General features: G+C 40.9%; 1 protein-coding gene across 1 annotated transcript in view; it reads left to right on the top strand.

Moving 5' to 3' along the window:
* ACSF3 (acyl-CoA synthetase family member 3) overlaps positions 1-13,345 on the top strand; it is a 232,412-nt gene extending 219,067 nt beyond the window's left edge. The window contains exon 10 of the mRNA XM_051974771.1: positions 12,053-13,345. Within this exon, the coding sequence (XP_051830731.1) occupies positions 12,053-12,170 (118 nt within the window). The 3' untranslated portion in view covers positions 12,171-13,345. The remainder of the gene's footprint in view (positions 1-12,052) is intronic.
* Positions 13,346-13,557: the final 212 nt, after the last annotated feature.

The raw sequence follows: 13,557 nt of genomic DNA, 5'->3' as shown, positions 1-13,557 counted from the left end.
CAGCACGCTGAATATGGAAATCTGTTTAGAATTGCATATGTTTAACTTACAGTAGTTTGCTTAGTGTCTAGGAGAGGGGAGGGAGAGAAAAAATTTTGAAGCACAAGGTTTTGCAAAGGTGAATGTTGAAAACTATCTTTGCAATCTATCTTTGCATGTATTTCAAGAAATAAAAAGCTATTATTTAGAAAAAAAAGAAAGAAATGCAAGCTACTAAACCACAAATAAGCATCCCTGAAGGCCACATATCAACTTAGAAAACTACTTGTTAACATTATATGTTAGTTATGTTACATTATGTATGCATTTTTATTTACTTTGTCAAATATTTCCCAATTAAATTTTAATCTAGTTTCAAGGACAGTCAGGAGTATTGTGAGCTGCATGCCTGAAACCTCTGCTTTACATCCAACAGGCTTTAATAAGCGTTTGTTGAGTTAAATTGAATTAAGCAACAGAAGAGTATGAATAATTTTAAAGTCTGAAAAAAAACACAACAAAACAATACCAATTAATGTTTCATTAGCCTTTTATATACTGATACATACTATAACATCTCAGTACCTTGGGTTTGTTCTTTATTGAGCATTATATCTTAATCAAACTGCTTCTTTGTCCCAGTTATCCTTTTCAAAGGATGTGAGAGAGAATACAAGTGGCTGAGAAATAAATGGCTATATTGTAGACAAGGATTTTCAGAAGACAATTTGATATTTATAAGACAGCTATACAATCTTCTTAGTTTCTAGTCCAAGATTTTGATTGATATATTTTATCTTACATTTCTTTCCCACTAAATTTGAATAGTGGCTTAAAATATAGAAATGACAGGCTTCTGACCAGGAATGGAGCCTACCTAAAAAAGCCTGATCAAGAATGATTTGCCTGGAGTTTAGCAAATCTAACTATTAAATTGAAAGGGAAATAGTGCCTATTTATATCCTAGATATCACAGGAAATAGTGATGAAGGAAGACTGTCAGTTGAGACACAGAAGAAAAAATACTAGAAAGGAAGAAAGGAAGGAAAGGAACAGAAAGAAAAAAAGGAGGGAAAGAAGGAAAGAAAGAGAGAAGGAAAGAAGGAAGGAAAGGAGAAAGGGAGGAAGGGAGGGAAGGAAGATAGATCCATGACCCCAGAATTACAAATAAGATGAACTAAAAATCCCAACCTAAGGAGACAACTTTGATCTCAATTGTCGATGAAACATAGTGGGTTAGTTGCTCTGGAAAGGTAAAAGAAACAAGAGATAAAACTAACTGATGGTGGGAAAGTGGATTGAGTACTTGTATATTAATTAATAAAAGTTAAGGAAACTTACCATGTAAGGAAACTCAGGTACCAGACATGGAAGATGTGAAAAATCAATGAAGGTAGGAACAAAACCAATATATTCAGTTTCTCCTATATACTATCTGGAGAGGAAGAGGAAATGATGAAGAGTTTGAAAAAACAGACCACTATCCTAACAGAGAAATAGAGTAGTGATAGGAGATTTTATTATCCAGACTCTGGTGGAACTCTCTGACAAAAACAGAGCAGCTAATAATTCTTGACTTTCCTAAATGATCATTTCATCCTTCAAAAGGAAAAGGAACTAACAAAGGAAAAATTCTAATTTGGATCCGATTCTTGCCAACAAGGAAATAATAAACTGGGGTAAAAATTATGGGAATATTGAAAGGAAATGACTTCTCTGAAAAATATGAATAGTTTAGCATATATACCAAAGTTTAGGAAGAATCAATATTAAAGGGTTCATGAAGTATAACTATAATGAAGTCATCTCAGGAGAAATGAAGATCTAAAAAATGAAATTTGAAGACACAAAGAAAATTCTAATGAAGAAAAAGGATAATGGTCTCAAGAGATCAGTGTGGGTGTACATGAAACTCCAATCCAGTATAGGTTTTTTAAAAAATCAGTGACATTTTTTGTTTTTAGATAATCTTCATTTCTAAATATATCCCTCTTCACTCCCCATCTAGCAAATCTTGATACAATTTTTTTTATATAAAGGGTTAAAAAGAAAAGAGAAAAAAAAAAGCAGTTCAGGAAAAGTCAACTGTATCTCTTAGCATATGCAATATTTTATACCCCTCATTCTCTCACTTCTGTTAAGAAGGGAAGAAGATATATTTTCTGAGCTCTCCCTTAGAGTCAACTTCGATCAATATAAATAATTATACAGAGTGCCTATTTTTAGTTCCTACTGTTTACATAGTCACAGCCATTTATGTATATTTTTTCCTGGTTCTGCTTGCTTCACCTTGAATCAATTTATAGATAGTCTCACCATGATAATCTGACTTCTTTACATTTGTAATGTTTTATGGTACAGTAATATCCCATTATTTTGTGTACCACGCCTATTCAGTACTAATTTATCAATATTGGCTTTGTCTCCAGAGCCACAAAACTTTCCAGTTTATATTTTTAAAACATTTTTATAGCTAATAATAATGATAGCTGACATCTAGTTACTGTTTTAAAGTTTACTACTCAGTTTACATGCACTATCTCATTTATCCTCACAACAACCCTGAAATAGAGATGCTATTTTCATTTAGCCTATGAAGAAACTGAGACCTAAAGAGATTTAATATCCTGCCCAACTGTCTGAGAGGGAATTAGAATTTAGGCCTAAGTTCTAGTAAAGGGTTCCCTCCACTCTAACGAGGTAACAGAAGATGAGTACAAAAATGTGGCTCAGACCTTTAAGAGGAAGGTCACTAGTGTTAAACGTCAGAATGAGTTAAGGCTGACAAAAAAAAGTCAAGGGTAGCAAGAAGGATTTTGTTTTCACGTTTATTGGGGAGAAAGAGGGAAAATTAAAAATCTCTGCTTGGGATGGATGGGCTAAGGACAATAAGCAATGGAGGGAAGACAGAAGCTGCTGAAATCACATTTTGCTTCATTTTCCCAAGGAAAATGATCTTTGGATTTGAAAGAACAGAACAAAAATGGTTATAGGGAGTTGATTGATATCCAAAATAAATTAGGAGGTAATAACAGATCACCTAGCAAACCTAGATGACTCCCAGTCATCTGGTTCAAACAGTATCCTTGGGTACCAAAGACTGACAAAAGGTCTGAGGTCTCAGAGGATTGGAGGGTCCGTGGTATTTCCTAGTATCTTCAGATCAAACACAAAAATAATCATGTGTGTTTTGATGTCAACTTGGAAAGAGAGCCCAGAACATCCTATAGACAGCAAAATGGCAGGTGACCTGAAACTGGGAGAGATAACTAAAACACTAGATGACTTTGCACAAGCCTTGTCCTCCATACCTATGGTATGCTCTCTCCTCACTTCTACCTCTTAGTTTTCCAAGATTCAGCTCAAGCTCCACCTTCAATGGGAAGATTTCATCAATAGTTCTGGTCTCCCCAACTCCTTTCTGAGTTGATCCTCCATTTATTATGGAACTTATATTTACCTAGATATTCACTTGTGGGCTCTCCCATTAGAATGCCAGCTTCTTAAGAGACCATATTTTGGGTTGTTGTTGTAGTTCATTTTTTTGCCTTTCTTCATATCCCCAATGTCTAGGATAATCTTGTTGACTGTAGAGAGGATCATTTTTCAGATATTGATTGGACCACATGGCCTCTGAGCTCCCTTCTAATTCTGAAATTCTGTAACTCTAAGACTATCAATTGTTGTTCAAGAATGTCCAACTCTTCATGACCCCATGAATCATACTGTCCAGAGGGTTTTCTGGGCAAAGATACTGGGATGGTTTGCCTTTCTTTCTCCATTGGATTAAGGCAAACGTTAGTGATTTGTCCAGGGTCCCACAAATTTTAACCAAAGTTTTACTGCTCCAAGCTCAGCACTCTATCCACGGGGCCACCTCCCTCCCTCAGAGGTTTCATTGTTGTTCAGTTAGGTCCAACTCTTTGTGAACTCATTTGGGGTTTTCTTGGCAAAGATACTGAAGTGATTTGCCATTTCCTTCTCCAGTTTATTCGACAGTTGAGGAAACTGAATCAAATAGGGATAAGTGACTTGTTCTGGATCACACACCTAAGAAATGTCAGGCCAGATTTGAACACTAGATTCTAGACCTAGGCACTCTATCCACCGCGCCACCTGGCTTCTCGATTCAGGGATTATCATCTTCCTTTTGGGGGTTTCCTTAGCAAAGATACTAAAGTGATTTGTCATTTGCTTCTCCAGTTCAATTCTTTTCCCTGAGGCAATTGGGGTTAAGTGACTTGCCCAGGGTCACACAGCTGGGAAGTGTTAAATGTCTGAGGCCACATTTGAACTTGGGTCCTCCTGTCTTCAGGGCTGGTGCTCTATCCACTGTAAAACAACAATTAGCTGCCCCTGCAGTCCATTTTACAGATGAGGAAATTGAGACTGAGAAAGGCCACAGAATTTACCCAATGTAACACAACTAGTAAGTGAGTGTGGAAAGACCATCCTCGAGGGTCCTCTCTCTCTCATTCCAGTGTTCCTTCCACTTTCCAAAGCCCAGTCATGAGAACAACTTTCGAAAAATGACTTGCTTTAAAAGGATCCCAGGAGATAGTTTATAATTTATCAGGAATCCATATTCAGAGGCCACCCTGTATGTAAAACCAGAGAAACTACCGCTTTTCAATGAAGTGACTGATCTGCTTCCTCAAGGATTTCTGAGCATTAATAATATTTAAGCCAACGTCTTCAATACCATCATGAGGTTCCTTATTCATTTTAATAATTTCTCTAATAGCCTGACGAGTGATTTTCTTTAAAAATGATGCAAACATTAGGACACTTATTGTGTTCTACTGGAATTACAGTGAGTGGAACCCAGCCAACGGCCGTATTGAATAAATATTGGTTGTGAAGCTTTTCAAGAAGATTTTTCTTCTTGAATTTTGTTATGCACATTTCTCATTTTGCTTTTCACCTCAACTTCCTCTTCTGATTCTGAATTGTACAAATTCAAGGCTCTTATTCTTGAAGCTCCTCTATTATGCTTGTTCCTCCCCTACTAGAAAACCCCCAACCTCCCCAACTTTACCTGTCTCCATTGTGATTACCAACATCCATAGTTTGCCATAGATGTGCTCCATGCTCTCTGTTTCTCTCACTTTCCAGATATCCTGGTCTACTTCTGCCTCCCATCTCCATTAACATGATTCCTTTTTCCCCACTGACTCTTGACCAAGATGGGAAATTTCTGCCCTGACTTGTCTAAGTACCTCTCTTTATACTCACTCCTTCTGGGAGCTCATCCATCTTCTTGAATCGAGCTTCTGTCTCTAAATTATTCTCAGCCTCATCCTTTCCCATTCTGACTAGTCCAGCTATGTTCCATAACCAGTGAGACTAGGCTAGTTAGATGTACAGACTCCGTGTCGTGTTCGGTAAAGCATGGAGTCCTTATCAGCATCATAAGGTCATGGTCTTCAGGAAGGAACTTCAGCAGTCACTCGGTTAGAACCTAGTCCTTACATATATAAATACACACATAAGGATGGATAGATAGATAGATTAGAGCAGGAGATAGATAGATAGATAGATAGATAGATAGACAGACAGACAGATAGACAGATGGATGGATGGATGGATGGATGGATAGTCTTTATGTAAAACCTCAGTTTTTTAGATGAGAAAGCTAAGAGCTAGAGCAGCTAAGTGACTCCAAAGCCAGTGTCTTTGCTTCTCAAAAAGGGGGAGTTGTAAGACCTGCAACTCTTAAAGTGATCATTCTCTAACCCTGTGTGTTCTCTCATTTGACTCTAGCTATTCATCTTCCTTTGTAAATCATCTACCTAGGTAAACTTCCCCATTACTCTGAATTATACTTATCCTGCTAGACCCAAAGTGCACAATTTAGATTCAATTTCTTATTTTTCTACCCAGTCAAATGCTATACCCTGGAAGCCTTCCCTCAGCAGGTCCTATAGCTACCTGCTGTGCAATCCCATGGGGTCCTACTATATATCCCCTAATAAGGATATTTGGATTTACTCGGGATCGGGGTTTGTGGACGGCTAGGTATTGATTCTGGTGAAGGAAATGGCAAACCACTTTGTCAAGAATGCCCCGAATGGGGTCACAAAGAGTCAGACGTGACTGAATGACAACAATAAAATATTGATTCGTATTATTGTCGGTGACACGCTCAGAAATCTGTCTAGTTAAGAAGTGTATGAGATACGGAGAATGATTGTGTCACTCGCTGATTCAAATCAGGTAACATCTATTAAGCCCCTTTGATGTTCGTAGCACGGTTCTCCATACTGAAGGAGAGGGGTACAGGGCAGTCATTACAGTGGGTAGCCCGACGTGAACAATGAATGCTTGTTAAGCAGATACAGAACAATAAGTGGACTGTCAACACAGCACAGGGCGGGGGAGGATGCTGGTCCAGTTGGGTCTAAGAGCGAAACCTCAGCAGCTGGTAGGAGAATTTTTGAGTCATGAGACAATGGGAAAGAAATACAGGAATCATAATGATGCTTCAGTGAAATGTTCTATATCATTATGCTTGCTAGAATGTGGCACAGATATTTTCAGCCATTAATCAGAAAACAAAAGGAACTGAATGTGGCAAATTATTTATTTGCTGGTAATACATTTTTAATTGCCTGTTCATTCTAATGGGGTTTGCTGTAACTATGCCTGAGTGCCATGGCCTTGTGTTATTGATTCCTTTGAATTCCAGAGGGAACCGGAATATGGTCATTGGTTAGGAGGGATTGGGAGTGGACTGCATGTGTCAAGTGTCCCTGGATGGGCAGGGGAGGTCACAGCTGAGAACACCTGACACTAGGACATTTGTTTGAGGCGGGCAACCTTGGGAACCAGTAGAATTCTCAGGCGCACGTCTGCCTTTGTCCTCCGCTGTCCAAAGTGGGCTCCGCTCTGTCCTCCAATATCAAAACCCAAGAGAAGCGTCTCTTGCAGAGACTGAGGAAATTTGAGGTTATTGCGGATCCCAGAAGATACTCCTAGGGTAATAGTCCAAAAGACACTTTTTAAAAGGGGCGAATGTTTTGTGAGGCAGCTTGGAATGAACCTTAACTCATCATTCACAATAGGAAAACACCTTCCTTACTCCCTTTGTTGTGCGCGCGCGCACACACACACACACACACACACACACTCACACACTCTCTCTCTCTCCCAGTCTCCCTTTCCCAAACCATGTTCTCCCCAAAACAGGTTCATGCCTTTGGTTCTTTTACAGCCCCAGGTTCCTCTTCACAAGACTTGACATTCAGTCCAGACTAGCCAGGACTAAATGTCTGTTTTTGCACATTTAGGACCATACTGACCATCTCAAATATATTCAATCAGTCAGTGGATACTTACTAAACACCTCCTATCTGACAGGTTCTCTCCTAGGTGCTGATGATGCAAGTAGAATGAATGAAATAACCCTGCTCACCAGGAGCTTGGGACAATAATGTCCCGATTTATATAATCAGAATACATACGAAAAAATTAAATGCAAGGTCATTGGGAGGGAAGGGCTCTAGTAGTTAGGAGGAATCAGGAAACAGTTACTACATGGTCTCATAAAATTAGAGCTACACCTTGAAGGAAGGAAGAGAGGGATTGTATGAGAAAGGGATGAGGAAGAATTATATTCTTGGCACTGGGTGTGTTTACACAATCAGTGTAAGCTTTCTGAACACTCATTCAGAGGAAGGTGGCCCAGGATGGCAGGAAAGCTAGAAACCTTATCTATTAAAGGTAGATTGAAGAACCTGAAATGTTTGCTCTGGAGAAGACTTGGCGAAGCACAAGTGCTTCTACAAACGTATGTAAAGACGGATTGATCTTGTTTTTTTGTTCCCTGAAAACAGAGCTAGAACTAATGGGTAGAAGTTACAGGGCATCAGATTTTGGCTAAATATGAGGAAAATATCTGGATAATTACAGATATCCCAAAATGGAATTTCTTGTCGTTGGAAGTGTTTAGTGGAGGCTGGATGATCATTTATTGTAAATAGTTTAGAAGGGATGCTGGCATTGAGGAAGGCTGGACTTAATGACCTCTAAGACTCCTTCCAACTCTATTTCTGTGATTCTCCTCCCATTCGTTAAACACTCAAAGTAGGAATGGAGGGCAAACTACCAAATAGCCAAATGTGGGGAATTAGATGTGAAAATTGAGTTGAGTGTAGAAATCCTCTCATCATGACATTCTGCTGGCCATGGTAATAAATATCCACATGAGAAATTTTCTGTATAAAAAGTAGAACTTCACAGGAAGAAGAACTCCCCATAAATACTTAAGCCCATCTTTTAAACAAACAAAAAAAAAAAGCCCAGCTCTCCCCTATCCACTTTAGAAAGCAATACTGGCTACCTTGGCCAGCATTTTTGCAGTAACGAGGTGTGTAGGTTTATATTGTGCACATGCGAACACACACACACACAATCACGTCCTCACAGGTCCATTCCCATGCCTGTGGCAGGAAGGAAGTCCAGAAATAGTCCTGATCCCACCAACAGCTGCCAAAGGCACACAGATGTTACCTACCCATGTAAGGTTGCCCACCCAAGGGGTTTCCAGGAACAGTGTCACCCACAATTGGGGCTTCACAGCTGCATCCAATCACAAGTCAGCACATAGTAGAGGGGCCATAAATTGCAGCTTCCATCCCAGGATCCCCTGGTGCTGATGGGTAAGCCATTGTTGCTGCAGGAAGCCATGGCTGTAACCCTGTCAGCTTGCAGCAGGATGCATTAACAGCACCATGTTATTGCGTGATAATGGCGCCATTAAGGCATATCACCAATGTACTCCGTCGTGTCCGCTGATGCTTGCTGGTTGTGGGCAGATGTACACAGACCTATAAGGCTATTAGGCTCATGTTTATTCATAAACAGCACCATCTGTTAAGGCCGCGATTGGGGATTTCTCAGCCACATCCAATTGCTGGCGATGCAACATGACACAACTGGAAATACCAAAGAGTTAATCCCCTGCAACTTCCCAGAGCTTGGGCCAAGCCGGGCAAATGGCCACTTGCCCATGATGGGTAACAGTTCGTATTGGACACGCGATCAAGAATGGTCATTTCACTTCCTTTACCCGTCCCCGAGCCCCTTGGGCTAAGGTGACCATGGTCAAATAAATCCAGCCGGTAAATAATGGGTCCTTGTTTACCAAAATGCATTAGCCCACGGTAGATGGAGGGGTGGCTTTTGGAGGCCTTGGAGCTATGGAGCTCTCTGATTTAGAGCAGGGTCCTCATAAAGTCAGGGTTTGATCCCCATAGAGAGAAAGCAGTTTTGCTCTTTTTTTCATCCTTTTTGACATCCTTCCCATGATTCCCTAAGTTTCAGAGGAGAAGCATGATGACTGTATTTAAGCTTCTGAAGGGTTGCCCCTCGCATGGGAGAGTGGTCTCCTGCATGGAGATAGAACTTAAGGCCAATGGGTGGAACCAAACAAAAGGGCAGATATTGTTAAGCAGAAGGAAAAACAAACTTTAAGGTGAAGGTGTTGAAGCTCTCAGGCTGCTTACAGCTCCAAGACTCTGAGTCCATCGGTGGAATGATGGACTGCCATTGGAGTTAATTAAATTCCTCCTTCCTAGAAATGTTCAAACTGAGGTCAGGTGACCATCTGTCAGACATGCTGTAGAAAGGATGCCGGTACTGGATGGGAGATTGGATTAGGTGACCTCTAAGTGCCCTTCTAGGGTTGAGTCTGATTCTGTAAAATGTGGGCCATTGGCCAGAAGTGAAACAATCAAATCTATCACCATTACTGGAAAATCAACTCAAAATGATGTGTCATCAGTTCATGGTAAGTGAAGTATAATCATTAGTGAGAGGAGAGGGAGGGGACGTGGGGGCAGACGGAGACAGAGAGACAGAAATCAAGAGAGGAGAGATCCCCTTCCCCTTTGCTCACCGCTATGTCTTTATTGGAACAAATCTGCCTAGACTATGGACTAGATGACTCTTGGGAACCTCAAAGAATTGGATATTCAACAGGTGCTCTCATTCAGGGAACCTCTAAGCAGATTTGCTCACACCCCCAGGAGAAGGGACAGTATGAACTTTTAGGACTCTGCCAGTTCTGATGGCCAGAACACTCAGATTTGACCCTGGACAGTTCTTAGGAAAGTTACTCTCCAATGACTTCAAAATGCTTCCAAAATGTCCTTGAGTATTTGTCTTTGTCACTTGTGGTCTCTGATCAAAACTCAGCTCCCAGGAATTTATATGCCTGTTCATGCATAGTACATAGTAGCTGTTCATTAAATATTTGTTGGCTCAATCTGGATTCATCACCCATTTCAGATGTTGAATAAGTGTGCTTTTCATATTGGTGAAGATGGTTAAGTTCTGTCAAAATACACATTGGCCCAGCCCCGGTAAGGTTCGATTCTTTTTTCATGGAAAGAAAGACAAGGTTATTATGGCGAAGCATGGGAACCAATGCCAATGTATATTTTTGTTTTGTGACATCACATTGTCTGAGGACTTTGCATTTCGTATGTAGATTGCCTGATTCCCTGCTAGGGTTTATGGACTATTGAATCAGAGGAACTGCCTGCTATCACTGGCTTTGTGACTTTGGGCAAACTTGGTCCTCTCTCAGCCTCAGGTTCTTTCTATGTATATGGTGTACATAAATAAATAAAGGGGTTGTATATAGTAATCATTCATTCATTCATTCAATAAGTCTTTATTAATTGGCTACTATATCAGACACTATGCTAGGTTCAGGGAACACAAAGACAAAAATAGCATCTGCCCTCAAGGAGCTTACACTCTACTAAGGAGAATTAAAGCACGAACAGGGGAGGAGATAAATGTAAAAGAATTTGGGGATCTAAGACAAACACTGGCAACTAAGGCGATGGGAATAGACCTCATCTAAGGTAGGAGGTAGTGTTTCCGCTGATCCCTAACGCAAGCCAGGCATCCCAGAAGGCAAAGGTGAGGAAGAAGTGCCTTCCAGATTTGGGAAATAGCCCGTTCCAAGGCATCGGATGTTGGCTGGAAAATAGGAAGGAAAGCAATTTAACCAGAACACAAAGTGCATCATGGGAAATAATCTGTCCAGAAAAGCAGAATGAATCCAGATTGGAAAAGGACTTTGAGCACCAGACAGAGGAACAAGAGTTGATATTTGCTTCTAAGATAAGAAGCTATTGGTGAGCAGGAGAATGACACTGTCAAGCCTGCTGTGCTTTATGAGTACCAATGGGGCAGCTCCATGGAGGATAGAATAGAAAGGCAACAGCTTAAAGGCAGGCAGCTCCATTAGGAGGCTGTTGTAGTCGTCCGGGTGAGAGCTGATTGCATTATGGGAAAGAAGGGGATGGATGCAAGAGGTGATGTAGAAATAGAATCAGTGAGACTTCTGGAAATGAGTGTTACTGGGTATAATGAAGAGTGAAGAATCAGGAATGACTTTGGGATTACAAACCTGGGTAACTGTAGACAGGTGAAGGTGTCCTCGATAGGATTAAGAAGTTCAAAAGAGGGGGGAACTCAAGGGGGAAGATTATGAGTTTGACTTTGTAGACAATGAATTTGAGAAAGTGATAGCATATCCAGTTTGAATGGTTTAAGAGATTTAATAATATTCGGTGATGTTGAGACTGGAATTCAGAAGAGACCCACAGGCTGAATATTTAGAGCTAGGTGTGATCTGCATAGAGATGAAAAAATTCCTGAAAAAAAAGGCCCAGGACAGAGCCTTGAGACATTCACAGTTAGAGAGCAGCAGAACATGCATGATGATCCTGAAAAGGACCATCCATCATTATACATAATGGTTAGCATATTGTCTTCCCATTAGAATGTGAGCTCCTTGAAAGCAGGGATTGATTTTTTCTTTCTTTATATTAACAGAGCTTAGCACAGTAGGTGTTTAATAAATATTTATTGATCATAACGAGCAAACAGTGATTAAAAACCTGTCTTGTATTGTCTGCACAAGGACATCCACCCAATCCAAGGATGGTAATCGTATTCTTTCCTTTTTATGTTCCTATCTCCTCCAAATCCATAACCAGAAAGTACTTATTTTCTAGTGTCCCTCTAAAAATACAAATATTTTTGTCTTTTCCAGAGGATACATGGCGGCCTATACCATCCCTTCTGAAATTATGTTAGTCAAGGAAATCCCACGGAACCAGATGGGGAAAATCAACAAAAAAGATCTACTCAAACAGTTTTACCCTGCCTGACAGATCCAAGGCCTGGCCTCCAGCTAAAGCCAAAATGACCGGGGCCCTCTTCATCAGAGTTTGAAGCTCTTGGAAGTCTTCCCAACTCTTCACCATGACGTACCTTTAATAACACAATGCTCTTCTACGGTTGGACCTTGGAAAGAGGCAAGAACAGAGACATCTCTTTTAATCACCTGTTTCAGAGCTGCTTAAACAGAATTAAGCAATGGAGTATTAGCTTTAATCTGATTTTTTCTACAGTCTTATTAAATGCAGAGCAGTCAAAATGCTTTCCCCTCCTACCTTTCTTAGAAAAAAAGGCCACTTTTCATGTTCTCCTCCCAATCAGCATCTGAGGATGTTTTATCAATCTTGCTTTTTTAATAAGCCTCCGATGTGTCAATAGCAGAACTCCAGCATAAAGGTTCTCTATAGAAGAGGAAAGTCAGCTAAGGGGCTGCTGGGATACTTTTCCCCTCAAATGCCTCTCCACCCCTCCTCTGGCTCTGGTCATCCGAGGCTTTTGACTAGTGGGGATGGCGGCTAGTTTCCAAGTGCTTTGGAGTGGAGTGCCCCTATCAGTGGGAGTCTCCCCAGCCCATCAAGCACTACCAATGGAAAGCTGACCTGTACAGGAGCGACAGGAGGAAAGCCCTGTTTTCCCTTCGAGCTCCACCCTCACCACTGACCCATCCACCAAACCTGGGCCCATTAAGGGCTTCATTAAGGACAGGCCATGCAGTCTCCCAGACTCTTGGCTCTTTACAGGGTAATAGGTACAGTGATAAGATATTTGCAGTTTAAGCCTGGGATAATTTCTCCTAAACCAGAATATAGGCTAAGTGGTCATTACCTCAGCAAGTTAATTCTTGGGCTAAGCAGCCCACCCCGCAGACCATTAGGAGTCACTTCTGTATCATCCTCCAATAGGAGCAAAAGTGTGGGTGACACCATTAAACTACAGAGTAAATAGCTGGCTTGACACCTTCATTTCCTGGGGAGCTAACTTCCTCATTGCCTATGTAGGAACTTGGGGGGGGAGCAGAGCTCTCATTCCCTTCCCCGCTCCCAGCCTCCTCTCTCTGGGATGCTCATCTTCCATACTGTTTATATCGTTCAGCCTCAGGCCATATGCAACTCATCCCCAGATGAAATTGCTGTTTAAATTAAACTTCTCTCCTTAGCCATCTTCACTGATGCCTGCTAATTTCTTTCATTCCTTTCCACAGTTTTCTGCTGACTTTCTGCCACCTTTTTGGGGGGGAAGAGGAGAAATGGGGGGGAGTGGGCTGAGAGGTGAGGTTTTTAAATTTCTTTATGGAGCAGTCAAGCGGACCATCATTTAGGAGGATTTAATTTCTTTGGGAGAATTTCTAATAACCCACTGTAAATTGATATGTGTCTG

Source organism: Antechinus flavipes, chromosome 2, assembly GCF_016432865.1.
Source record: "Antechinus flavipes isolate AdamAnt ecotype Samford, QLD, Australia chromosome 2, AdamAnt_v2, whole genome shotgun sequence".
Lineage (NCBI taxonomy): Eukaryota > Metazoa > Chordata > Mammalia > Dasyuromorphia > Dasyuridae > Antechinus > Antechinus flavipes.
This window is presented reverse-complemented; position numbering and strand designations above follow the sequence as displayed.